This window comes from Melospiza melodia, chromosome 7 (genome assembly GCF_035770615.1).
Source record: "Melospiza melodia melodia isolate bMelMel2 chromosome 7, bMelMel2.pri, whole genome shotgun sequence".
Classification (NCBI taxonomy): domain Eukaryota; kingdom Metazoa; phylum Chordata; class Aves; order Passeriformes; family Passerellidae; genus Melospiza; species Melospiza melodia.
The window spans coordinates 13,097,060-13,124,916 of record NC_086200.1 but is presented as its reverse complement, the minus strand read 5'-3'; the positions used below and the strand labels follow the sequence as shown (position 1 = coordinate 13,124,916).

The 27,857-nt window shown below is 52.4% G+C and overlaps 1 protein-coding gene across 1 annotated transcript; it reads right to left on the bottom strand.

The window, feature by feature from the left end:
* Positions 1 to 3,586: 3,586 nt before the first annotated feature.
* LOC134420883 (serine/threonine-protein kinase pim-1-like) lies at positions 3,587 to 27,357 on the bottom strand. The gene is made up of 7 exons (XM_063161293.1): positions 27,206 to 27,357; positions 6,468 to 6,507; positions 5,469 to 6,032; positions 5,295 to 5,345; positions 4,724 to 5,090; positions 3,933 to 4,109; positions 3,587 to 3,693 (listed from the first exon to the last, which is right to left on the bottom strand). Exons 1-7 carry the CDS (start codon positions 27,355 to 27,357, stop codon positions 3,587 to 3,589), a joined length of 1,458 nt encoding a protein of 485 aa, XP_063017363.1.
* Between the last annotated feature and the right edge of the window lie 500 nt (positions 27,358 to 27,857).

The following is a 27,857-nucleotide window of genomic DNA, read 5'->3' as shown; positions in this document are numbered from 1 at the left end:
CCACTGCTCCCATGGGGTTCCGACCTCAGCCCACTCCAGAGCCAGGGAACTCCAGGGAAGGGCTTCCCAGCTGGGAATTTCTGATGGGACTGATTCCTCACATTTACACTGAACAAGTGACATTTTGTTGGCATCTGGCCAGACTGTGCCAGGGTCAGCACCAAAGACACAGACACCAGCTGAAGGAATCAGTGTCATTCACTGCAGTTCAGAGCAGCAAAGAATCACAAAAGGAGCAGCTCAGCAATGCACCCAACCATCCCCACCAAAGATTGCCTGCAGAGATTAACAAAGATCCAGCAGCATTTACCCTCAGCCTTTACCATCCCCCAGACCCACACAGCAGCTGGGGAAGCTGTCACAGCCAAGGGCTGCAGAGCCACTCCAGGGCACTGGGAATTCCTGCAGGTGCCTCCAGCCCCAGGAGAGGCTCCAACCCCGCTGGGAGAGGGCCCAGCTCTGACAGTGCTGAATGAACAAACTGACAGCACTGCTAGTGTGGCAGCATCTGCTTTCATCCTCCTCTTGGGTCCCTCCCAAAGCCTGGCCAGGGCTCAAGGAGGAACCAAGGGAGCTGACTTTGATCCTTCAGCCCCAAACAAGGCCAGATGTCAGATTTCATGGCCTTGTCTGGCTTCTAAATACACAAAGGTCAATACATGTTTTCATAAGGAGTGGCTACATCTATTACAGTGCTAATGACCATGCATATTTCATCAGGGAGCAGATACAAAGAGAACCTTTGCTTGGAAGGTTCATCCAGAGGCCACCTTTGGCTCAGGGCCTGCTGTCCAGGCCTCACTCAGGGCTGGTGTCCAGGCCTTGGCACTTCAGGGACGTGGTTTAGTGCTGGGCTTGGCACTGCTGGGTGAGCGGCTGCACTGGGTGAGCTCAGAGGGCTTTTCCAACAGAAAGGATTCTGTGATTCCATGATTCTATCCACTGCATTCAGCTGGGGATATTTTAGCAGCATTCCATTGCTCCAAAAGTTCCCTCTTGCCCAGCTCCTGTGGCCTGAGGCTTCAGCTCCTTCAGCTCCTGGTGCTGAGCTGCTCATGCTGAACGAGACGGCTCGGAGAGAAGAACACAGTCCATGCAATTCCTTCTGGGACACGGAGAGGGGAGGCTGTGCAAACAGGAGCATTGTTTGCTTTGGCCTCCTCTCTGCCCTTCACGCCGTTGAGCGCTTTGAACCAGCCAAGAGTTTTCTCCAAGAGTGCAATGGAGCAGCTGCTCCTGCTCCCAGGCCTGGCTCTCTCCAGTCTTTGCCCTTGCCTGGTTCTGTCCCTTGTGCTGTGCCCTTTGTTCCCCCAGGGCTCGCTGGCTGCTGCCCAGGACTGTGGCACTGGCACAGATCCAGTGCTCCAGAGCCTCCTTTCTGTGCCCTTGCAGCTGCCTGGGCACAGCAGCCTTTTCCATCTGGAAGCTCCCCATGCACAGGGAGTGCCCAGCTCCGTTCCTTGCACAGCCTCCAGGAGCCCAGGGCTGCCATCTCCAGTCCCTGCTGGCACTGGGGGCTCCCAGGTGCCTCAGGCTGCTGTGACACCGCTGCACACGGGAGGGAAGAGGGGCAGGGGCTGTGCTCAAAGTCAGCACCATCTGCTGCTGCTGCTGCTGCTGCTGCTGCTGTGGGGTCATTTGTGCAGCCCTGGCCCAGAGTCAGGGATCAGATCCTGCCAGTCTCTTTCAGCCCTGGCTGCTCAGAGTTTGGGCCTTGGAGCCTCAGGTGGCCAAAGGCAGCTGCTGCTGGTCCCTCTGTGTGCCCGTGTTCAGCAGTGCTGCTCCATCAGTCTGTGCCCAGCAACGGGGAAAAGCCTCAGCCCTGCAGGGCCAGGAGCTGCCGGGCTCTGCCTGAGCAGCTCAGCCAGCAGGAAGGGAGCTGCTCCACACAGGAACCAGGAGCAAAGGACATTCTTTTTGTAGGACATGTTTTCTATTGAAAGGAAAATAAAGGAAAAAGTAAACAAAAACTATATAAAATGTGAAAGATAAAAAAAACCCCAAGTGTGCAGTGAAAAATCATCTCTAACTTTGAATTAAGAGGCAACTGATCTTTTGAAAGATAACTCAGTTATTTGCTTTGTAAATGTGCTGATGGCATGGATCCATCTTACTGACCTCAGCAGTCTTTTTAAAAAGTTTTTGGGGATTGTTTCCAATATTGTTATTTTAAATTGTGGTCGAGGCAAGAGGAAATTGCTTTGTGCCCTTCCAGCTCCAAGCAGGACTGGGAATGGAAACTCTGTCAAACCCCAAATCCTTTACAAGACGACCTTCCTTCTCAGCCTGGGAATGAGCGGAACATTCCCATCGAAACTTTCAGGGATTTCTTAGTCACAAAGTTCCACTGACGACTTTTTGCTCTGGTGTGGAAGTGCAGATGGGCAATTCTCCATCCACCAGCTCCAGACTGCACTGCCTCAGGAACACGGCCAACTTGCCAGCTTTGGCCCACTCGTGGCACTGCTAGAGGAGGAAGAAAGTGCAATTGCACAATCCCAGCCAGTCAAGAAGGAAGAATGGGACACAGAAAACACCCTGTACAGATCCAGGCATTCAGCCAGGGCTGTGGAGAGTTTGGGTCCTTGCCAATTGGATGTGTGTCCCCAGCTGCAATCTCTGGGCCTGCAGCAGAGTCTCACTCACCTGCCAAAGCAGAAAGCTCAGGTGCTGTGCTCGCAAGGGGCTCGTCTGATGCAGAGCTGTCAGAGCAATGTGAGGGCAGAGCCAGCCCAGCTGGGCCCAGGGCTGAGCCCAGCAGAGCCCTGGCAGAGCCCAGAGCAGCCTCAGCACCCGCAGAGCCCGGCTGCAAGGAGAGAAAGCAGAAACCGCCCGTCAGCTGAGGGCTCCTGTGCCCTTGTGCCAAGGCCTGCGGTGCCCAGGCCATGCTGGCTGTGCCCAGAGCGGTGCCCAGAGCTGCTCATCCTGCTGCCTTTGGCAGCAGAGCAGGAGGGCAGGACACGTGCCCAGCCTGCAGCCAGCCAGGGCACACCCAGCCCTCAGCAGCTGCCCAGAGCCAAAAAGCAGCTGGGCAGCTGACTGAAGAATTCATTGCGTCTGCCCCAGCAAAGGGGGAACCTTTGGTGCCCAGCTGTGCCATGCCCAGATCTGGGAGCAACCCCCTGCCTGTGGACTCACCTGCAAATTGGACCTGGAGCCTGGCTTTGAAGAAGGTGCCAGAATCCAAGTCCATCATCTTCAGCTGGCCAGGCCAAGGAAGAGATTATCATCCTTGAGGTTGTCCTTGGTGTCTCCAGCAGCAGCCCCACCTGGAACAGCTTCTCCAGGGGCTCCTTCTCCATCCCTGGGGTCAGACCAGGCTGTCAGGGCTCTGCCTAGGGCCCCAGCCATCCATGAACCATACCAACAAAACCAGGGAGATGGTGGCCACCAGTGCTTGTCACACCGGGTCTCCAGCTCAGCTCCAGCCCAAGAGCTGCATGCTCCCTTCTGCTGACCCCTGCTCAGAGCTACAGGCAGGACAAAACCAGCCTGGTTTGCTTTGCCACTGATTGCCAAGAGATGCGTGGAGCTGGTACCTGCCAGGCCCCTGGATCCAACTGTGCATGTGGATTTCTTCAGTCTTCTAGGGCAGGGAAACACCCTTCACCCAAGGATGACAGAAAAGCTCTTCTAAGGATGGCCTGTCCGAGGGTTGCATGGACAAACACCTCTTAATGATATCCTGGCACTCTGGGGAGAGGAACCAGAAATCACCAGTCAGTTGGAGAAGTTGCCCTCCTGTTCCCATGCTCAGGTCATGCTGGGTGTGACCAGAGCTGGGCCTAAACTTCCCCATGGATGCTCTGTTTGGAGGAGAGCAGGAGGGCAGGACATGTGCCTGCTCAGCAGCTGCCAGAGCGGGATGCCCATGAGCCCGCTGCTGTCTCCCAGCACTGGTATTTCCCCCGTGCCCAGAGATGAGGATCCACCTTGAGAGAGCCATCGTGGGAACAAGATCCGCCCCCGGATGATCTCCTGGCCCCTCCTGAACGGGTGCTTCCCCATGACCAGGTGGCACAGCAGGAGGCCGAGGGACCAGATTGTGGCTGCCTCGCCGTGGTAGCGTTGGTGCTGGATCCACTCTGGTGGGCTGTAGGACAGGGTTCCTGTGGAACACAGACACAGCTCAGCAGGGGGCTGCTGCTGCTCCCAGAGCCTGGCTCCAGCATCCCTGGGCATGTGGGGGCTGCCCCAGAGGCACACGGGGTGAGTGCTGCCCTCTCGCCAGCACCTGGGACTTGTGCACAAACTCGCGGCTGGAAAAGAAGCCACTGGTGCTGGAAGAGGGCAGCAGAAACCCTGGGAAAGCCCAACCATGACACACAAAGGAAAAACCCACCCAGTAGTGGAGAAAACCCACTCTCCTCCCCACCTGCACGGCCCCCAAAAATGTTAATAAGCCAAGGCGGACAAGGAGAGCGGAGCAGTCCAGTCCTTCCTCGCCTGCACACCAAACCATCCGGGGCACGCGGTCAGACCCCCCTCTCTGCTGCCCCCATGGGGGTTTGTGTTGGGCTGGCTGCCCCAGCTCCAGCCCCAGCGCAGGGCACAGTGGGTGCTGAAGGCTGTCAGCAGGGCTGGGAGCTGGCCGCCCTCACACCCCACCCAAATCAACTCGGCTCCAGCATCAATCCCATCCCGGCTGCAATAGGGGGAAGCCCTGGTACTGCACCCAGGCTGGGCCACGAGATGCCCAGGAGCACCCCCTGCGAGGGCTCACCTGCAAATTGGGTGTAGGCTGTGTCTTGGAGGAAGGCGCCACAGCCAAAGTCGATCAGTTTCAGCTGCCCGCTGGCCAGGTCGAGCAGGACATTCTCGGGCTTAATGTCCCGGTGCAGGACCCCGCAGCTGGTGCAGTGCCGCACGGCCTCCAGCACCTGGCGGAACAGCCCCCGCGCCTCCTCCTCCGGCAGGAACCCCCGCTCCGCCAGGAAACCCGAGAGCTCCTGGCACCGCTCCGGACGCTCCAGCACCAGCAGGAAGCTGTCGGAGAGCTCAAGCCACTCCAGGAGATGAATGACACCGCCACAGCCACAGGACACCTTGGCCAGCAGCACGATCTCCAGGGGTGCGCTGGTGCCATCGGGCTGCGGGAGGAGCACGACGCCGACAGTGGGGCCGAGGCCGTGCCGGGGCTCTGGGAGCCCTCAGCCAGCCCGGGATGCTCTGCATGCCCCGCTCAGCCCACGCCTGCTCTCCCCGCAGGGCTCACGGCGGCTCCCACCCTGCCGGGCCCCGGCTCCTCGCCGCCCGGCACGGCCCGGCTGCTGCCGCTGGCCCCGCTCACTCACCAGCTCGCCCCAGTGCCGGATGCGATCCCTCGGCACGCGTTTGATGGCCACCTGCGAGCGAGGGAGAGCAGCGGGCTGAGCTCGCCGCCCGTCCCGCCGCGCCCCGACCTTCTCCTCCTCCTCCCTCCTCCTCCGCCCCCTCCGCCTGCGCCCGCCGCCGGCCCCGCCGCTCACCGGGGCGCCGTCCGAGACCCGCGTGGCTGCGAAGACGCTCCCGAAGCCGCCGCGTCCCAGCAGCGATCCCAGCCGGTACCGCTCCTGCAGGGCCTCCTGCGCCGTCCCTGCGGGCGGGACGCGGCTGTCAGCGCTCGGCCCGGGGCCAGCAACGGCCCCCGAGCGCCCCTCACCCGCCCTGGGCCCGGCATCCCCACCCGCCCCGGGCCCCGGCGGCTTGGGGCCGGAGGCCGCGATTCCGAGCGGCGGAGCTCGGGCCGGGGAAGACGCAGCGGAAGCGGCGGGAGCGGCCGCGCCGCGTGTGTGCTCCGCGGGCCCCGGGAGGAGCCGGGGCCGGGGTCGGGACTGGAGCCTGCGTCGGGTCCGGGTCCGGGGCCGGGCTCGGGCCAGGCGGAGCCGAAGGGCGGCGATGCCGCCCCGGCCCCAGGCACTGATGCCCGCCCAGCAGCGCCACCGCCAGCACGGCCAGAGCCGGGCGGAGGCGAGACCGCGGCGGGACGGCCGGGGCCGGGCACGGGGCAGCCCCGCCCGGGGCCGGGGGCGGGCCGGGGGCATGGCCCAGCCCGGCAGGGGAGAGGGAGGCGGGGAGAGGGGAGGGACGCCGGGCAAGGGACCCCGAGAGAAGGGTGCCCGACAGCGGGAAAGGGAGTGAAAAATAAAGAAAAAGAGAAAGAAAGAGAGAAAGAGTGTTCGAAAGTATCTGTTTGCTGCTGCTGCCACTGCTGCCGCCGCTGCTGCCGCCGCTGCAACTGAAGCACCGGGGCCGTTCGTCCCCGTGTCCGTTCCCCGCTCGCCCCACGAGCCCCACGTTCGAGCCCCGCGCGCCCCGGGGACAGCCCCTCCGTCTGCCCAAACACGGGAACTTTGCAGTGCTGAGCCCAGATGCAGAGCCCTGACTCCTGCACACTGGCACAGCGATCCCCTCGCTCGCTGCTGTGCATTGTCCTTGCTGAGGGGCAAACACTGTCGGGCCACCTTCCCTTGGGGTAGGATTCCTACCTGACCCCAGCACTGCATGTACACCTCCAGCGTTAGTTTCCTGTAAAAACAGAGGAAGGAAAACTCCGTGTGGCTCATGATATTTTACAGTGTCTAAAAATCACTAAGTCACAGATCTTACAGGTGCTATGCATCTGGAATTACTGGGATGGAGAAGTAGTGCAACATGGAAAAGGGGAGCACAGAAATTAATAGAGGAAAACATAATGGATTGTTTCTTTCATTTTCATTTCACTTCTGGAAAGCTGTTTGAGTTTTCCAGGAATCTTCTCTTGTCTGCTCTTCCCAAAAATCTCTCATGGAGAACAAGGTCAAGCTTCTGTCACAAGATTTGCTACCAGGAAATTATGCCACTGGTGCAGTTTTCATTGTGACTGTTTGTGCTGGTTTAGGGCAAATTTTGGGAGGAAACCTCCAAAAGGGGTCTGTCTAGAAAGCAAGGTCAAGCAGCCCCTCCCCCTACCAGTTCAGGAAAAACTTCCCTTGAGAAAAGTGAAAAAACCCCAGTTTATTTAAAAAGTAAAATATTCACAAGCATGAAAAATGAATAATATTAAATAAAACCTCTGACAGTGCTGAAGAGATGGCAAATTCAGAAAGTCCTTTTTGTGGGTTGTAGTTGGCTCACTCGGTCTCTCCTAAGTCCCTCTGGTTCTGGAATGCAGCGTCCCAGAGCTCGGTGGGCCACAGGTGTAAGCTGCTGCTGGTGTTTTTCTGGGTTTTCAGTCCAGAGCAGGTTTAAACAGTTCCAAGAAAAAGGAAAGTCACAGTCCAAGGAACATCTTTTCCTAAGCTAGCTAAAACCAAATTGCTAGACCTGGGCTGTGCCAGCACCAGGAAGTTTACAGATCTGGGTGCTGGCACTGCCAGCAAACACCAGATCTGGGTGGTGTCATTGGCAGAGACAGAAATCTGCCAGATTCTGCTGGCACTGAGAAACTTCCAAATCTGGGTTCTGGTGCAGGAAATACAAGATGTGGGTGGTGCCAGAACCAGTAGCAGGAAGCTGCCACAGGTTTTGGATTTCTGTGCCAGCAAATTGCAGCACTTGGGCTGTGCCAAAATACGGAAATATCAAGATCTGGGAATTGGCAGTGCCAGAGAACCCCACATTTCAGGAAGGATTGGATCTGGACCCGTTCCCTCCCTGCATTCCTCCCTCAACAAGGTGCCAGAGGGGCTGGACAGCGGCCAGGCAGAAAGGGACCTGCAGGGACTGATGGACAGCAGGCTGGACATGAGCCAGCAGTGTGCCCAGGTGGGCAAGAAGGCCAATGGTTCCTGGCCTGGATCAGGAATGGTGTGGCCAGCAGCAGCAGGGCAGTGATTGTTCACCTGTGCTCAGCACTGCTTGAGCAGCACCTCGAGTGCTGTTTGCAGTTCTGGGCCCCCAATTTAAGAAGGTCATGGAAGGGCTGGAGCGTGTCCAGAGAAGGGCAACAAGGCTGGTGAGGGGTCTGGAACAACACAAGTCCTGTGAGGAGTGGCTGAGGGAGCTGGGGTTGTTTACCCTGGAGGAGTCTCAGGGGAGACAAGGCAGTGTCAGGGCACAGGGTGGACTTGATGATCTCCATGGCCTCTTCCACCCTTGCTGATTCTGGGATTCTCTGAAGCCACCCTTGGAGCAGTTGCAGGAGGAGCCCTGGGCCTCCTCTTCAGAAGCTCCAGCAGCCCAGGTCCCTCAGCTTCTCCTGCCAGCCCCAAAGCCCATCCTGTCAGTCCTGCAGAGCCTCTGCAGCTCCTCCTCACTGCCCAGAACAGGGAGCCCCAGAGCCAGACACAGCAGCCCAGATGTGCCCCCCTGGGCTGGGGTGCCTCTGGCAAGGGAGCAGCACCAGGCATTGCAGGAGCCTGCAGACAATTGATCTAAAGGCCAAAGCTCCTCAGCTCCTTCTGAAAGAGCAGGAACAGTTCCTCATCCAGTGTGGTGGAATGCTGGGCACCGCAGCTCCAGGTGAGGACTGGACACAAGTTTGCTCCCACTGAGTGCTCTGATGGGTTCTGCAGGAGCTCTGGGCTCCTGTGCTTGCCAGGCACAATGAGGAGAGAAGGAGCCAAGTGCACTGATGTGGGAAATGGATATCTAGAAATCTTTTAGGGCCTAGTAGAATGCCCACAGAGTATGAATCTGTATATAAACCTTGAGACAAGAAATGCTAATTTAAAAATGCCATGGAATAGGACAGATATTGTTGAGAGACAAATGGAGGTGAAAAAAAGTTCCAAAAGATGGCCTTGCAAATAAGATTTTGGAAAAACAGAGCTATGAAAGATGCATTGTAGTGGGACCCACAAGGGGCAGTTTTAATAATTGGCTTTAAGGCATTCACAACGTGGCATGGCAAAAGGCTGATAGACCAAAAAAACTAATTATAATGTATTATAATTAGGAAATAGTTGGCTTCTGATTGTGATGGCATGAATTATAACATCTGTATTGTCTCAGCCTTCTCATAAGACTGAAAATTGCATAAAAGTTTTTAAAACACCTCTCAGTGTCCCCATCTCTAGGTCAAAAAAAGAGTATTATCCAACACACTGAAACACATTTGCCTCGAGCATAACCCAGCCTGGACCAAACACACTGCAAGGTTTCCCCTGTGGCCCATGTCTCGAAACATCAGGTCTGCTGTTTGACAACTCAGGTTGGGTTTGTGTCAAGGAGTTCCCTCAGAAATATTGGGTTTGTCCTCCTCTGTGCCTTCCCCTCAGCAGCCTTGGGGATGCTCCTGTGTGAAGCCATCTGTCTCACACAGTCTCAGACAACTTCAAACAGGATATTGTGCAATAAATCATTTCCTCTGAAGTGTTCCAACAGTCCATTTCCAGCAATAGGAAATTATTACTGATAGATGAAAGTGGAAAACCCCCAACAGTTTATTAACAGACAGAACCCCCCCATGACAGGCGTCACAAGAAGGCGCCGGGGTCTCTCTCGGAAGAACGGGAGCTGTCACGGAGCAGTTCCAGCAGCTGATGGAAGCTCGGGGGCTCGTCCGGCGTCGGCTTTCTCCCGTGGCAGAGCTCCATGGAGCGGGCAGGGCAGTGAAGCAGCTGGGCTGGAGCCCCTCGCTGCCTTGTCTCCCCGGCGTGGCTCAGCTCACAGACTCTCGGGCTGGGAGCGGGGCCGCTCCGCTCCTGCCGGCACCGTGTCCCTGGGCTGGGAAAAACAGTTTCCTGCCAGGAGAGCCCTGCACACTGCTCCACAGATCTTTCATAAAGGCCCAAACCAACTCCAAACACTCTGTCTGCAGCAGCTTTTCACAAAGGGCTGCAGCAATCCAGGACAGCTGCAAGTGAGTGTCGGAAGGCTCTTGTCTTGTTCCTGACAGCAGAATTCTTGATGATCTTGTGCAATTTTATTCAGATGTAACATGAGAGCAGAGGTTTTTTGTTAAAATATTTCATGATGAGTAACAAGCCTTGGGAGCATGAGGTGCAGGACTGACATAGCATATCCTCCAAAGTGGCCAGTTTAATTGTCCATTTTATTTACTCTTGTATTTACTCCACACTAATAAGGAAAACCCAGCTTTGCGTGGAGGTAAAACAGGCATGGGATACACTACAGTCCCTCGCAGGCTCACCAGGGCTGGCAGTGGCACACCAGGCCGTCTGATTCATTGTGAACCACTACAGAGCTACATCCCAATCTGGTTTAAGTAGCATGGTATTATTAAGAGCTCCTTTTCTACATGAGACAGAAAAGGGAGATCCCAAATGATCCTCATGCAAGCATGCAGTAAAGAACTGGTCCTGCTGTCCCAACGAAGCGTTTGCTTTGGCCATTACACTCTTCCAAATCATCTTTTGATGCAGACGCTTCAGGTTTTCCCCTACACCCCTGCAAGGCTGGCAGTCGCTGTTTCCCATTTCCTGTTCTTCCCTAGAGATGGTGCAGTGGCTGCTTTGAAACAAAAAGCCCTGAGATCTGGACAGCTTGAAGGAGCATGAAATGCTGATTAAGTGCTCATATTGGTAATACCCAGGCCTGCACTGCCCAGTGCTCTGCAGCAGCAGCAGCAGCAGGACCATGCATCATTCCTGTTGGTGGATGTTCATGTTTCTGATGTGCAAGAGCAATGACTTTGAGGAGGGACAAAAATGCCCCTCTTCAAACAGTGGGAGTGCAAGGAGATGTGAAGTTTCACAGCCTTTTCTAGGATGTTTCAGAAAGATCTAAGAGAATATTGTGGCATGGAGTAGGTTCCTAATTTTGTCTCCAGAGAAGTCCCCAAAGGGCACATTCACTCCGCTGCTGATGGCAACCCCGTAAGCTCATGGACCAGTTTTCCCTGCAACGTGCCACCCTGCCTGGGCTTTACTAGGCTGGGACTAGATCCAGAGCTAAGCAAACACATGCAGCCAGGTGACATTGTGTAACATCAGAAGCTGTCAACCATGAGGACTTTGCTGTCAAAAGGTTTCAGCTTGCACTGGGCCAAGAATTGTTTTACCCTAAGGCAAAGCAAATTGAAATGTGAAGTTTAAAGCTTCAAATGACTATGAAAGGAAATGGCAGAATAATTTCTGGAAGGGCGGCATTGTCAATGATCATGCAGACCACCAACAGCTGGAGCTGAATCCAGAATTGCTTCTTCCAGCTGTGCAGGAATTCATTCCACTGGCAAGCACTGGTCCATGGGAACAAATGATCCCCTAGCTCTGGGCTGAATGGCACCCAGGCTGCAGTGCAGATTGGAGGAACCCTTGTCACTTGTTATTGGCCTCCCAGTGTACTCATCCTTCTGCAAACAAGGGGCAAACAACACAGCTGCACTGCTGTCCCGGGTAAATATACATACAGGTGACTTTGCCAAAGCAGTGCATCATTTCCCAGTGAAATCCATGACCTCTTCTTACCTATGGAATTGTGATTGAAGACACCTGTGAGCCAGATCTGTGGGAGATTGCAAAGGAGCAAAGCTTTGGGATTTGGACACACTTCTCTTGGTTTCTTTGCTCAGGCCTTTGGTGAGCACAGAACACACCTAGGTAGAAAACCTTTGACTATACAGGATCTTTTGGATCCATTGTCCCTCAAAAAGGTCAACAGGTGACCCTGTTGTAATGCCAAGTAAAAAAGAGCAGCACAAATGACACAAAGAAAAGATGGCCAAAGAGGAAGAGGAGAGGCCCAATGAGGAAAGGATGTGGTGGGACACTGGCACATTGAGAGAGCTGCACTCCCATAATCTCTAGGCTGGCAGGTCCTGGTCTCACATTCTCCTCTTGGTTTTTTCAATTTTGTTGATTTATTCTTTTTTATCATCAAAATAAAATATATAGAATTAAAAATATGTCATCAAAACTAAAAGAGAGAATCAAAACACATTAATTCAAAACTACATCTAAAGATCAGAACATATGTACAGCTGTAACTATGAAGCCTAATGCATCAATCCTGTTCTTCAAACACTCTCCATACAGGCAGCAGCTTCTCCTGAGCTTGGAGGAAAGAGAGCTCTTCTGGTTGGGAGGTGAGGACTTTGTGGGTGAGGGAACATCAGAAGTGTCCAGAGAAAACTTCTCCTTAAGACTGTAACCAGTCAGATCTGCAAAATGGAGACACAAATTTTAACAGAGGCCACCATGCAAACCTAAAGCAGCTGAAGCTCCATATTTCATGGGACACATTTCCTGGAAATGTCCAAACAGCTGCACAGGGAAACATGCTCCTGCTGGCAGACACTGAGGCAGGCCAGGGCAAAACCCTGAGCCACTTGCCCAGAGCTGGCACAGGCCCAGCCTGGCCTCTGGGCTGCCCTGGGACAGCAGGGAGCCCAGAGCCCTGTGCTCCCCAGGAATGGCTCAGCTGCACACGCACCCTCCTGCTCCTCTGCCTGCCCCACAGCTCAGCAGCCCTGGCTCCAGGGGCACTGGCAGCAGCACAGCTCATTGCAGGGGCACATGCAGGGCACAGCTGTTCCCTGGCAATGTGCACAGCCTCTCTGGGCTGCCACAAGACCCTTCCTCCCAGCAGAGATTGGCCCAGCTCCCCCCTCACCTCTGTGTGAGGCTGAGCCATGATTGCCTTCACCTTGTCCTCCATCTGGAGCTGCTTCAGGCCCCCCATGCCATGAGTAGGAAGGGCAATGGAGAGAGCAGGGGCAGATGCACACCCTTCCTTAGGATTTCGTCATTTTTGGCACAGCTCAAAAGGCAAATCCAGAGGTGTCCAACTCAGTGCTTCCTCAGCCTTCTGGAGAACATCTCGCCTTCACCAGCCCAGCATTTTGGAGAGGTTTTCCTGCACATGTGGAGGCTTGCTGGCAGCACATTCCTTCAGCTGGGTGCCCATCACCTTGCAGAGGGCAGAGGCCAGCTTGGTGGCCACGGTGCGGACGTTGGCGCTCCGCACAGGCAGCGCCTTGTTCTCCAGGCAGGGCCAGAGCACGGGCAGGGCGTCGCGCTGGGCAACTTCAGGGCTCCTGGCATGAACCCCCTGCACAAGCACTGCCGGGACAGAGACACAGCTCCTTACCCACCAGCCTCACTGCAAACAGGGATCTGCCTCTGCTTCTGCTTCTTGCCAGCCTCTCTGGCCAAGAGCAGCAAAATACCACCCAGAGCCCCTTGGTCCAGAAACAGGCAAAGCAGCTGAGCATCCTGGGAACAGAACCACCAACCCCTCAGCACTAATTGCTCCAACCAGAGCCTTGGCCCTGTGGCAGACTTCCTACCTTTACTAAATTATTTCACAATCTCTGCATGAACAATGAATGAAATGTCCAATTGCCTTTGATTTCCATTAAGAAGTCGTCTAAACCCACACTGAAGATTTGGAAATACACCATAGAAAGGAAATGGAGAGATTTCTAGTAAAAGGGATGATTCCATTTCTGTAACTTTGATGTCAAGTGCCAAATGTCTAATCTGGCTCTTCCCTTTGCTCAGTGACACACAGCAAAGGGCAGGATTAGAACACACCTCAAAACTCCAGCCCACCAGAGATGGCTGCTGCCTGACAGCTGGATGGGAAACATCAGTGACCAGCTGGGGTCTTTGGCAGAATGCTTTTGGGGCTTCCAACAAAGAGCTGTTTCAAACCTCAGGGTATCTGAGAGAATTACCCAGACGCCATTGCCTTGGCATTTGGGCATCTCCACATTTTATTGCTATTTCCCCTCTCAATGTTAATGGCATTTTTTCCTATAATGTCCACTGAAATAGGGGCATAGAGAAAGAAAAATGACACACAGGGGACTGAAATGTAACCAAAACACGAGTGTTTTCTCATATTGTCTCTGAAATCTCTCTGCCCAGTTTCTGAACTGAACTATATCAAACACAGACAAATATTTACTACCAACAGGCCTCTTGCGTGGCATATTTGGCTGAGAGAAAAAAAAAACCTGAAATGCTCTCGAGACCATTCTCATTTTCTGATCAGACAAAATGTTATCTAGCAGCCATTTAATATTCTGTGGTGGAAGAGACTTCATTTTCTCTATGCTGTTAATCCATCAGCAGGCATCAATATTGAAACAGCTCCTGCAAGTACCCAAAACCAATTCTGCTAAGCAGGAAAGGGTTATGGTACCCATTTTAAAATGGAAATTCATTTGAGTTTAAATGTAATTAAAGACATTGGTGACTACTGAACATGAGGAACAGCTCTTTGTTCCTACTAAATCTCAGAGAGAACATCTGCTTTTTCTAAAGTAGTCCTAATTTATGGTTAATTCCTTTATTTGAAAAAGAGATCAAAAGAACTGCTAAACTAAATTCCCTATTGCTGAAGATCTACTTTATTCAAATGCTCTTTAAAAGGCCTTTGACATTCCCAATTGCTGAACATGCCCTTTTGAGATTCCTAATGAAGACACAAAGTGTTTTAAACCTTGCATTCAAAGATGTTGGCATAATTAGCAGTGGATTTAGCCCAAGTTAAAGCAAGGCTGTCAATCATCTTCTCTGCTATATATTGAGATTATAATTTTTCCATTCCTTGTCTATTGCTGACACAGCAAGCTCCTCTGAGGAATCAATTATCAGCTGCATTTGTAGCATTTTGGGCAGCGCTGACACAGGCAGACACTGTCTGCACACCCTGAAAGGCTCAGTCCAAGGCCCCTGTGACAGCACAGGCAGGGAGCCTCAGCACTCTGCTTCTGTCTCTGTGCCCCAGAGGCTGCCTTGCACTAAACCTGTGCCTCTGGTACCTCTGTTGAGTTCTGGCCTAAGCTGTGACCCCCAGGGTCTGCAAGGTTCAGCCTCAAAACTTTCCAAGAGAAAAACAAGAATTCTGTGAGGACAAAACAAACTGATGCCCTGAAACAGCATTTGCCACCATTTCCCCTCAAAGATCACAGATGTCCCTGAGCTCCCCAGAGAGGAGCCAGCTGGGGCAGTTTTAGCCCTCCCTTTGCTGGAGGTGGTTCTGAGAGGCCCCAGTGAGAGCTCAGCCCCAGGCCGAGCGCTGCCCCCATCTCAGGTGCTGCCCAGCTCTGCAGCAGCCAGGGAAAACCTGCCAAACCCACCTGCCTTGGCCATGGGGCAGCAGGGACAAGCTCAGCACCTCCTGGTTTGGAGGAGCTGCTCTGCTGTCTGCTCACAGGCATTCCCTGTAAATGCTCCCTGGGAAGAGCTCTGGGCTCAGAAGGGGAGGCCATACCTGTGATACGCTCGGTGACATCCAGCAGGGCTTGGCCACTCAGGTGATTCCATTGGTAGCTGAACCCTTTCAGCAGTGACACTTTATCTACAAGGGAAACACACGTTTCTGCTCACTTTGCTCAGGTTATAGGAGAAAGGACAGTGGGGAGGGAAAGGGCAGGGCCAACACCATTTTATAAAATAAAGTACATTTCTGTGGATTTTTTAATCCTTTTCTTCTTTGCCTCCAGCCTACTTGGCAGGGTTTTAAATTCCAAAAGAAAAGCTCTCCTTTCACATTTGCAAATCCAAACTTGTCTGCTGTATCAGGAGCTGTGTTGAAACATTTCACATCTGGGACCTCAAGAGTTCAGTAACGTGGAAGCAGTGAAAAGGTTTTGCAACCCAGAGCAAAAAAGAAGGGCCCCATACTTGGGTCACAGAAAGGCACTGAGTCAGGCAGTTCCTGAGATCACAGAGCAGCTGGGGAGGAGAAAGTGGAAACTTCCCTTGAAGACCTGCCTCTTCAACACTCCTTTTTTCAGGCATATTTCCCCAGTGCAGCATTCTCAGAGCTGACAGAAATTTGTGTGGCAAAGGAATTTAGAGCAGCCCTTGCCTATGTAGTTAATTGCTGTGGCCATTTTGCCCCATGCAAAAGCACATGTGGAGCAAGGCATCATTGACAGCTGGGTTTATACCTGTTTGATATAAAGAAATGGACTTTGGTGAATTACAATTTCCCCTTTGAACATAGAAGACAAAGAAGAAAAGTGGAAAATAGGCAGCTAATGCCTCTAATGTAGAGCCTTGCAGGTGGCTGCTCGGCAGAAGCTCTGATGGGTCAGTGTCCCTTCATGCCAACATCAAAGCTGTTCACTTGGGAAGTCAGACGGGGCCCAAGCAAACTCCAAACCCCCTTTGCCCCTGAACTGTAGCAGAGCTGTAGTCCAGGACTTGCTCTTCAGACAAGCAGCACAGAGCCAAGGGCTCCTGGGACTGTTGGGAAATGCTGATCCCATTCCAGCCTGTTGGGGATGGTGCATAAGGACTGCACCTGCACAGCCTCTGGTGGGTGTCAGCTGCAGTGTTCCACAGACAAGAGCAGCTGTCGAGGCACTCAGCGCTCTCTTGTGCAGGAGAGACAGAGACGAAGGTGAGGAGAGTCCCTGCCAGGGCTCAGCCTTACCCAAATGAGCAATGGATTCTTCCAGTGCTTTCACAGATGCCCCACAAACCCTGGGATCCTTTGAGTTCAGGCTCTTTGTTATTCCTTCCACCAAACCAATGATCACCGTGTTCAAGGCATCTTTCAGGGCTCCTGTGATTTCAGCCAGCACGTCCAGCACCCTCTGCTTCACTTCCTTGTGGCTGTCAGATATTCTCAGGACAAAATAATCAAAAATCTGTGAAGAGAACAAGCAACGTGAAAGCTAGATTCAAATGTCCTTGTTTGAAGAGTAGCTGTAGCAGTCAGCAATGTCACAGATGAAAGTGATCCTTTCTGTCAGGTCAGCACTCGCTTGCACAATTTCACTGTTTTCCTGTGGACCACTCACTGGAATGGTGGCGCAGCCTCATGCTGGTTGAAAGATTTTCTTCTGTTTTAGGAGGTTTGGCTGGGGACAGAATAGTTCCTATGGTATTTCTCTCCATCTAAAAATCTTTAAATCAATTCCATTTATTAATGCTAAAGACTACCTTTGCTTTGAATGGAAGCAGATGTTTACAATGCCCGGTTTTCTATACAGTTGCCTCAAGTACTGAGGGCAATTATGATTTTGCCATGGCTGGAGGAGATCTAAGTTTTCTTTTGTTTATCTCAGGGCCAGTGTCTGGAGAAGTGCAGAGCTCTGATCAACTCTTCCAGGATCCAGACCATTTCTCTAAGTAAGAGGTAGACTTCTGAAAGGTAATGTGCTGTACAGCTCTCATTAGAGCAAGTTCAGTCCCTTGACAGCCTCATTATCAGGCACCTTTCCCTGGAAAAATGGAAAAAGCAGTGACTGGGAGGAGAAGGCAGAGATGGGTCCTTAGCTGTTTTCCTCCTTTTCCAAAGAGAAAAAAAGATCCACCAAGAAGTGTGAGCACTGTCTTTGCCAAGAGGAATAGGAACAAGGGTGGAAATGAGTAGCCAGAGCTGTGCCTGTGTAAGACAAGATGGAGTATATAGAAGTAATCTTTAAAAAAACCAATGCGGTCTAAACCATCCCAGTCTGATACTTCTCTTCCCTATGCAAACCCATTTTTGGTCTAGAGAACAATTGCCATGTTTTCAGGGGCTGGATTCCCTTCACTTCGCCCAGCTGGGAGTAGGAGAGAGCAGCAGTTACACCAGCAGAAAATTCTGCCATCGTCTGATGAACAGCATCAATAGGCACCTGCCAGACAAATACAGCTGGACTGAAATAACTTGTCCTGAAGCCTGGACCTGAATTACATTTGTCTGGGTAAGAAGGACCAGCGTGTCCCAAACAGCCAGGACAGATTGCCAAGACACACTGATTTAACTTTGCTGCTACAGGCTTAGGAAAGGAGCTAAAGGAAAGGAGCAGTAAAGATACCCTACATACTTGGGCAATGTTAGTGGAGATGAGCTGGGGGCTGGTTTTGCACACGTCTTGGAGGAGTTCCACTCTTTCCATCCTTGTCTGAAACCCCTTGGCTTCCAGGAGATGGTAAAGCTTCTGGAGCAGCTCTGTTTCTTCCACAGCTGGAGGTGACGTGACCTGGGCTTGTGCACAGGGTAGGAGGTGTCCCTCAGAGGGAGATTTCACCCTGGAAAATAAAACCAAATGAGGACCTGGTGGTGATAATTATCATAGCATGGCATACCCATGGTGGAAATAATTAGCATTGACTCCATGATTCCAGAAGGCTGATCCATCACTTTACTATACTATACTATACTATACTATACTATACTATACTATACTATACTATACTATACTATACTGAAACTCATCGCCCTTACAGACAGTCTGATACAGACAGACCAGATTGGTCAACTGAATCCAAAACACCATCACCAGTGGCCAATTAAGAAATCACCCTTTGGTAAACAAATCTCCATAACACATTCCACGTGTTCACAATAACAGGTGCAGCAAGTGAAGATAAGAATTGTTTCTCATTCTTTTCTCTGATCTCTCTGATCTTCTCACAGCCTTCCCCAGGACAATGCCTGGGAAAGTTGTGCCTACTGCTCTCTGTGGAGAGAGCTGCAGCCACAGACAATATCTTCACTTAAATGTGAGCAAAACATCTTGAGCAGCTTTCCTAATTATGTCATTTCAAGCTGGAAAGTCATGAGGGTCTGAAGAACAACATGGACCTCATGACAGTCATCACAGGAGACAATCTGCCAGTGACATTCTCACCACTGCTCACTCAGGAAAACCAAGGATGAGATGCATCTGATCTATCTTCAGATGGCTGCCAGGGCACACAGGTCACATTGCTTTGTGGAGAAAGAGAGACACTACTGCCAAGTTTAAATGCCTCCTCATATGGGATGTGTGTGTCATAGAATAAGGAAACTCATCACTCTGGAGAAGTGTCTCTGCAACCAGGCATGACAATCCAGAAAAGTAGCTCAGATGCATCTGAAGAGATGAACAGGGCCATATTTGAAGGATTCAGAAAATCAGTAACAGAGATAAAAACAAAAGCCAGACATCTCAGAACTACACTCACATTTCATTTGCTTCCCTAGAGACCAGATGCACAGCTTAACAACCCCACTGGGAACAATTCTCCTGATCAACCTGTCTCTTCCATGAGCACAGGAAGATGCCAGCTGTGCTACTGAGGCATGTGGTCACTTCCCTGCCACTGCTGAGCAGGACAGAGCTAAATAAACCCCCTCTGCTATCAGAGGAGAACAGGTACAAGCAGCTCTGCAACTGCCATGAAGAGACAGCAAGGAGCAACTCCTGTCTTAAATGCTGATTGCAGCACAGGGGGAAATAAACCAAACATGCTGTCCACCAAGCAAACTACATAAGGACAGGAATATCAAGACAAAAAGTACACATTGAGACACCTGTTGACTGAAGTTGTTCAGGAATTGCTTTGCTACTTACTACTCAAACTTGGTACTGTTTGAGGGTAAGAAAACCATGATTCAGCCAGGCCAAAGCACACGGATGAGAACTGCATCTTTGTGGAATGGCATCTTGCTTCCAGACTGAGATTCCTCATCAAAACACCCATCTAAAAAAGTCTACACTCAGATGAAAAAAAAGCCCTGTTTGAATTTACTTGTCCCAAGTCAGGCAGCAGAAACTTGGCCCCCTCTCCCAGCCTCCACAACACTGCCCTTGCCATGCACCGGATCGTCTGAGCTGCAACCAATGGGTGTCTGTCTCTCCATTTCTGTGGAAACCCCTCCAGAGAAGTTGTGTTCAGCACAATGCACAAGTAGACATTTTTTTATCCTAGAGCATTTGTAGGGAAAGGAAACAATCTGTGGCATTGGTCATCTCTGCCAGAAAGTTTTTCCTGAGGAAGAGGCATGTAAAGCTTGTCATGTGCTTTGTCACATCTAAGAAAAGTGCTCAGTACCGTTTGCTAGCAGACAATGTGGCCTGGGGCTCCTTTGAGCCATTGTTCCTCTCCTTCACCGGCTCCTTGACAGAGGGGCCTTCAGCCTTCTGGTTTTCCATCCCCTACAAAGACACAGAGAAACCCCATCAATCTTTAGAGTATAAACCAGGAAATTCCCTGTTTAAAACACAAGTTAGAACCAGGATCACTGCTACCAAGGCTTAGGGAAACATTTCCTAACTTACAGATGGAAACAGACCAGAGCTTCAGTGAAGCCAACTCTTTGTTTTCAATAGCCCAAGGCAGGTTATGGGTGCTGCCACACTGAGCAGCAGTCTAAAATCCCAAATTCCTTAGTCTTGAGCATAAATGGAAATAATGCAAACTGGCAGGCAATGAGTGTTTGTGAAGGAAGCAGCAGAACAAACTGGTCTCTTTGGCCCATTGTGTTGGAAGTTGATTTGGTTCAACACTCACTCTCCCTGTGCCTGCACAAAGGCAGGCTCCCTTCTGTAATGTCAAGTAAAAATATAAAATCCCCTCCCAAACAAACAAAGGATTTTCCACTGGATGCTGCTGAATTCACCAAGCTGCTGAATTCACCAAGCTTCTTCCAGCCCCACATGGCTGGACAGCAGGGCAGTATTCCCAAAAGACAGACAGTAATTGTAGTAACTAGGATTGACCTGGACATCTTTTGTAAATTTGGGAATTTTCTTGGCACTACTACTTCCAGTGTCCTTTGCAAAGACTCTGTTATCTTCAGAAGCACAATTCTCACTTAATTGCTTTACAGGGGGCAGGGTAGGGAGAGCATGGTGGGGGCTTATGCTTAAATGTAAACCCATTTTCTCCTCTTTCCCTTTCCTCTTTGTGATTGATATTGAAAATATTCAAAACCCCACTTTTCCCCTAATAATATCAGTTCCTTTGTGGTCTGCTGATGAACAGGCTGAGGATTAACAGCTCATTCCCAGGAGCAAAATGATTCAGCAGAAGAGGAATGGGCTAAAGATAGATTGGGTATGTTTGATCTCATATTAGCAGTGGCAATACTTGCGCAAAGGAGACATTTCTCCTGCCAAGCACTTAGTTTCATCTTAATTCTTGTCAGAATATCTTCCAGGTCATGGGGGGAAAGAGATTGTTCCAAAAGCATTTTAAATTGTTGATGATTCAGCAACATCTTCACCATCTCCTGTCCATAATGCCTAAGGAAGGAAGGAAGGCAGGAAGGAAGGAAACAAAAGAAAAGTGAGCAAACAAAGGAAGTGTGTTAACAGAAGAGGCTGATACCTTAAACTCATCAGGTGCAATCTTGCACGAGAAGGCATTACCTACTCAGCAAAGAGAGAGATTTACCTCACTTGACACTGCACAGTGCTGTCAGCTGAACACAAGAGGCAAGAGGAGAATGTGGGGCAACAGAAAAATACCATTTCACTCTGAAACTGGGGGTGTGCTTCTGTGGCATCAAAGCATCCCAGGGAACAAGGAAAACACATCTGCTTTGTTGTCAGAGCCTATTAGCAGTGTCTTGCTGCCATTGCACAATAATTTACCTTTCTTTAACTGGCAGGGAAGCCAGGACAAAACACCTCATGCATCCTATTGATTGTTCTATACTATGGGTATGCACAGGGACAGCTAGTGGCTCTGGTGTTCTTGGCAGCTATTCATGGGAATTTCATCACCAAAGGAAAGGAATTTTGGTGGTTTGGGTTGATTTTGCCACTAGGAAACCACAGCTGTCTTCAAAAAAAAATGTGGAGCTCACTGAGCCACAGATAACAGCGTTCTAGAAATCTTCAGAACAAGTTTAGAAAGACTGAATATGTTGGCTAAAGACCCCTGAAATATTTCTAGCAAAGTCTGAAATTAATGAGAAATGGATGTTTGGGATCCTTCAGCGATGAACATTAGCCAACACTTTGGCTTTGTGTTGTGCACCTAAGACCCAACAAAACTGTTGGACTGGCTGATCTGAGATCTTTGGATCTCAGTAAAGAATCCTTCAAGCCACAGGAAAAAGGTGGCAATGCTCCTTTTTGCTGGCCAGCCTCAGGTTTCCCAGTACAGCCATTTGCCCAGGCAGCCCAGAGCAGTGGTCACAGTGCCAAGGCTGACAGAGCTCAAGAAGAGTTTGGACAATGCTCTCAAGCACATGGAGTGACTCTTGGGGTCACTGCACATGGCCAGGAGATGGACTCGATGACCCTGATGGGCCCTTCCAACTCAGCATATTCCATGATTCTATGACCCTTATTCACACCGTGAGGTAACTTCATATTCCCTTTAGTTTCCACTCTTGTATGGTTTCACCTTTATATCCAGACACAAAACAGTTTTCCTGTTTTGGGAGGTGAAATGAAGATCATTACTTGTGTCCTTGTGACAGTCCTGAGCAAGCTTCCCTGCCACGTGTGGCAGCCTCTCAGCCCTGGGGGTGCCTGCGAGCTGGGTGACTCCGATTCTCTCCACCAGGCACAGGAGGAGTTGGGCCGCACACTCGCGCACCGGGGCGGGGCGGCTGCTGGGGAGGAGAGAGCAAACCCTGGTCACAGGGACAAGGAGCAGCGGCAGCGCCGGCCTTGGCCAGAGCCGCTCCCTGCCCTTGCTGGGGGAAGGAGCCTGGGCTCTCCCTGCACCTTCAGACACCTGCACAAGGCTCTGTCCTCAGCTAAACACAAAGGTAGCATTGCACACTAGGCCTGCCTGCACGGAAGAGGGAGGAATTCAGTCTCCCTGCACTGTCTGATACTCAGTTTCTTTCACAGTATTTACTCTGAGAAAGATTAAAGAAATAGATGACATATGAATAATTTAAAAATTAAGGACAATTGATGCTGACCCATCAGAGGGCACCCACTACACAGAGCTGCAGCAGGACTGAGGCTCTTTCCACCCATTTATCCCTAAATCTGCAGAACTTTGGAAAACAACAAATGCAGGGAAAACACATTGTAGGCTGTGAAGTTGCAGAATATCCAGCAATGCAGCCTGTTTCTTCTGTGGGGCTTGGCAATGGATCCATCTGAATGTTTTACTCTATTGCAAATCTGAGGAAAGGGTGGCAGGCAGTTTAGCCAGGCTGTCCTGTTCTAGAGAGTGTCTCTTGGGAACTATCAGGCCCAGCACCAACATTTAAGGCAGCATTTGCTTCAACTGTGCCATGGCTGTCAGCCTGTGGAGGTGCCTGTAAAGTGATCCATCATCTCAAGGCTAACATGAAACATCAGTTTTAATAGAAAGCAGAGCTCCAAGGCCAGGACAGTCATACCAGACTCCTTTGGCAGGAGCTGCACCTGCTGTGCAGGCTGTGCCACACCCAGCAGATTGTCCCCCATGTGCTCCATGGGGGCAAGGACCCTCCTCATTTCTCAAGTTAATGGCATCACAAGGAGACATGGTTTTCCCAGGGCCTCTGTGGTTAGAGCTGTGAAATACCAAACACTGCTCACAGCTGCAATTGCAATTGTCCCTCTGCCCACAAAAGCACAAGGCTCTATCCTTGGCCTTTGCAGGCACTTTCCCTTCCCCATCAGTCACCACATCTAGGAAAATCTGACAGACTGGGAGAACTGCAGGAAGCAGCAGGAAGCTGAGTCAGAGGAGCTTTAGTTTGGATATCAGGAAAAAGGGTTTTTCACCCAGAGGGTGGCTGGGCACTGGAACAGGCTCTCCAGGGCAGTGATCACAGCACCAAGCCTGACAGGGTTGAAGGAGCATTTGGATAAAAATCTCAGGCACTTGGTGTGACCCTTGGGCTGTTCTGGGCAAGGGCAGGAGCAGGACTCGATGGTCCTGATGGGCCCCTTCCAACTCCCCATATTCTACAGTTCTGTGATTCTGAGAACTGATGGGCTGCAGGAGGGCAGAAATAGGTGACGAGAGGACAGAAGTGAGGTTGGTTGGAGAATCAAGTCACTGAGTCCACAGAAGATGCAGGATACAGGACCCTTCCCTCCCACCATTCCCATTCTCTGTCTCATCCCTTCTCCCTCCCACACACACGATGGTGAAGAACATCACTAAAAGAAGAACCTACTTGACTCCCATGTCCATGAGAGCAGTCATTGCTTGTGCAGGAGTCACATTCTCCACCATGATCCCCAGGGTCTGACTGGCTGCTTTCTGAACAAATTCTGGGGAGCTGGACACCATCTGGAGAAGGGCCCGAGCAACCTCATCCACCTCAGAGTCCATGTCCTTCAAGGTCAAAGAGAGCTCTCCCAGAGTGACAATGGCAGAGCAGGACACCTTGGAATGCAGGTTGGTCACCTGAGGAAGCCATGAGGGGAAACGTAAGAATCACCTTGAAAAGAAAACCAGTTGCCTTCAACAGAAGTCCCAGGAAATGACAACACATCCCACTGTGTCCAGAGGAACATAGAAGTACAGGAAGAGCAGGAGAGTACAAGCATAGAAAGGCACTTACTCTGGCACCAATTTCTGGCTTCAGACCTGCTTACTGCAGGCCTAAAATAAAAATTTCATTAAGTGTTCTACTTAACCCTTCTAAAATGCCCACAGCTTTGATTTTAGGCCATTTGACTAGAAAATTAAAGCAAAGAATGCTTTCAAATCATAAAGGCACAAGTGATAAAGATAAAAGAGTCAGGTGCTCCTGTTCAAAAAAGCAACACCAGCAGTTGAAGCACTCAGCCAGGAAACAGAAAACACAAGCTCAGGTCTACAGAATAATTTGCAGTGTTGAATTACAGCTTGGGCAGAGACTGGGACTGGAAAATAACATCATTAGTGTCTCAGTTTCTGCATTTGCACATTGCATTATAAAGGCTCCACACTCAAAGATGATTTTCAGATACCCGACCTGCCAGTAAATACAGCTGCATGTACCCATAGATCCTACAGACAGCTGAGACATTGGAAATCTCAGGTCTAAACCAGAAATGAAGGCAGACCCTGAGCACACATGGAGATGAACAAGCACATACCTACCCTACACACCGTGCATGAAGTATGGGGGACAATTCAGAACAATGTTCTCACCCCGCTGGTAACTGCCAAGCAAACCTCACCAAGTCTGCAAAACAGGACCTCTGAATGGGACCCAGCCAGGTGTTGGATGGTGAAGCTCCCTGAAAGGCAGAAGATTGATTTTTCTCTCCACCAAGGCAGCACCCTCTGAAATGAGCAGCACTGGGACAGGTACATAGGGGTGTCAGGGATGGGCAGGGGGGTTTGGAGCCTGCAGTTGCTCCTCAGCTTGGCCCCTCTCCTGCAGAGGCTGGTCCAGGCCAACACTTGGGTGGTGCTCCGGGGCCTGGAGCCAGGGGTGAGGCACCACATCCAGGTGCGCAGCAAGCCTGATGGTACCTCCATGGACGGCGTCTGGGGGCCCTGGGCACAGGCTCTGGCTGCAGAGACCCCCCACTCCTCCGGTGAGCAGCCATCCCCTCTGCAGGGGTGCTGGCAGCAACAGCAGGGAGGCACCCACACCTGGGGCTGCAGGGGGTGGGGGTCCTCTTGTAGGCAAGGTGTGACTCCCAAGTTTTGGGGGGCCAAGGGGAAGCAGCCCCCTCCCTGTCCTGGCTCTCCCTGCCCAGGAGACATCGGGCTGTGCTGCAGAACCCCTTACCTGCGGCACGTGCGCTGCGAGTGGAGCTGGGACCCTGCAGAGCCCCACAGCTCCCACCAGCTCCTCTACCGACCACCTCCGAGCGGGGCTGGCACAAGGTAAGGGGCATGGCAGGCAGGTGGCACCCATGCAGGCACATCTCAGGGACCACTGGTCCTGCTGTGTCCCAATATCCCACACTGGGCCCCTTGCCCATGCCCTGCTCTGTCCTGCCCTTCCACCACCTACCTCATACCCCCTCACCACATTGCACCTCCAACTACAAGCAGCAGTAGCTTTCCTGGGGAAGAGCAGGAGGAATGCTGGCTGTGGGTATGCTTTGGTGAGACTGACTGGCTCCCCACTCCTCTCACAGGGAAGATGCATGGCAACAGTGCGAGGAGGTGAGCAGGGGGGCACAGGGCACCTGTGCCTGCACCTTCCAGCCCAAGGCTGGCAGTGCCATCTCTGTCCTGGTGAATGTCACCAGGACCCACATGCTGCCCACACTCAGCTACTTTAGGGAGCCCTTTTGGCTGCACCAGGCTGGTGAGTCCCAGTGCCACCACAGCCCCTGCCTGGCTCACAGGGGACACAGTGTCCCATGTCCCGTTTCACAGGAGCGACAAATGCCTATCCCCAACACCAGCAGTGCTCACAGATGCCCCACAGCTTGTGCAGGCAACAGTGTCGCAGGGCCGGCTGAGCCTGCAGTGGCTGCCACCCCTGGAGCTGCCTGCAGAGCAGCTGGACTACCAGGTCCGCTATTGTGGTAGTTAGGGAAGAGGCGCTGCGGAAGTTGTCGCGATGTTACGGAAAGCCAGGACCCTCTGTTTCCCGTAGATAAGACCCTCTGTTACTCATAGATAAGAAACTAACATAGGAATGTGGCCCCACTAACAGTAAAGTCAGCAACTTTCCACTCCTTACCCAGTACTTTTCCATTCCCTACTAACCATAGATAAGAAGGACAAACCCCTTTTTGATGTAGAGACCCCTTAGACTATAAGACCCCATGAGAAGAAGTAATAAACGCCTTTTGACCGTCCACCACATTGGTGTCTGCGTATGTCATTGGCCCGAACGGCCCTGGAGAGTGGGCTGTCGAGCTGTACCTCAGAACCAGGTCGCCTGCCTTGATCTAGAAGGCAACACGCTATGCCATGGAGAACAGCCATGACTGGAAGGCAAGGCCTGCCCAGGAGACCCTGAGCAGCGCTGCCCCCCTCCGCTGCTGACACACGGCAGGCGCGGGGTCGGGCCAAGCGGGACCCGCCCCTTGGTGCCAGCCCACAGCAGCCATGCCTCCAGCTCGGCTCTGCCCCGCAGGTCCTGCAGGTTCCGCGAGCAGCGAGGAAAGAGGTCCTGGAGCTGCGGCCAGGCTCCCGCTACCCCGCGCAGGTGCGGGCCCAGCCCAGCGGGCCGTGGTACCGGGGCAGCTGGAGCGCCGGGCCCAAACCCGTTGTGGATGATGCCGTGGCCGATGCGGGTAAGGGGCAGGGCTGGAGGCTGTGGCCTCAGGAGCCACACGGCTGACGGCAAGAGGCGGACAGTGCTGGAAATGGGGAGGGGGGCACGGGGCAGGGGGCTGCGAGGGGCTCAGAGATGGTGGCTCTGGGAAAGGCTACAGTTCCGGCATTCCTCCTCCGATGCAGGCTGGCTCATCCCCAGTGTTACGGTGGTGCCGTTGCTCTTCTCAGCAGCGCTCCTGGGGCTGCGCTGCACCTTCCCCTCCCTCTACAGGTAAAGGGCTGTGCCGGGGGCAGGCGGGGGGGTCCAGCACCAAGCCTGGGCACCTTGCACGGGGCATTAGGGCACCTCAAGTCTGAGGGTAAATTCGATGCCCCTTCCTCCGTATCCAGCAACGTGAAGCATAAACTCTGGCTGCCCGTTCCTGACCTGCACCGTGCTCTGGGCAGCTTCCTCCAGGAAAGCAGCAAGCACGGGCAGGTGAGTGGGTGGGCAGGGCGGCTCAGCTGTTCCCGGGGGCAGCTGAAAGGGCAGCCCCTACCCCGTCCACTCCGTGTCCCCCCAGGTCAGCGCCTTCGACGAGCAGCCGCAGGAGGCCGTCCTGCCCTGACTGCTGGAGGTGCTGCCCGGCCCGCGGCGTGAGGCGGGCCCGCCGCCAGAGCACGCTGGGGGCTGCCTGTCCAGCACCGACATCGCCAACCAGTCCTACCCGCTCATGAGCGGCTGGGAGCCTCGCCCAGGCTGCACGTCTGTAGCCACGGGGCTCTGGGCTCCCTGCCACGCTGCCCTACCGACTGCTGCTTGGGCAGGAGGAGGTGGGCTGTGCTCCTGACAGCCACCCACCTCCTTGCCAGCATGAGGGGCAGAGCTCTGAGCACTGGGGCTGGCAAGCTGCTGTTCGCCCAGCTGAGCCTTGCTGGCACAGCTGTATGCTAGGATGAGTGTGGGCAGGACTGTCAGCTGACAGTTTTACATCCTGTGAGCATTTTTGTATCTTCCCCTTATCTCTGGACTCTGGAATTGTTGCACTAGACTCAAGGAGTTGCACCACACTGTCCCTAACCAACTTGGTGGCAGGGAGGAAAATATAAGTTAGTTGTGACTGGGTGGCATGAGACCTCAGAGTCCTACTTGTCTGGTGGGTGTGATGTGGATGAGTGTTGGGTTTGCTCCCGTGAAAGCTCTAATACAGG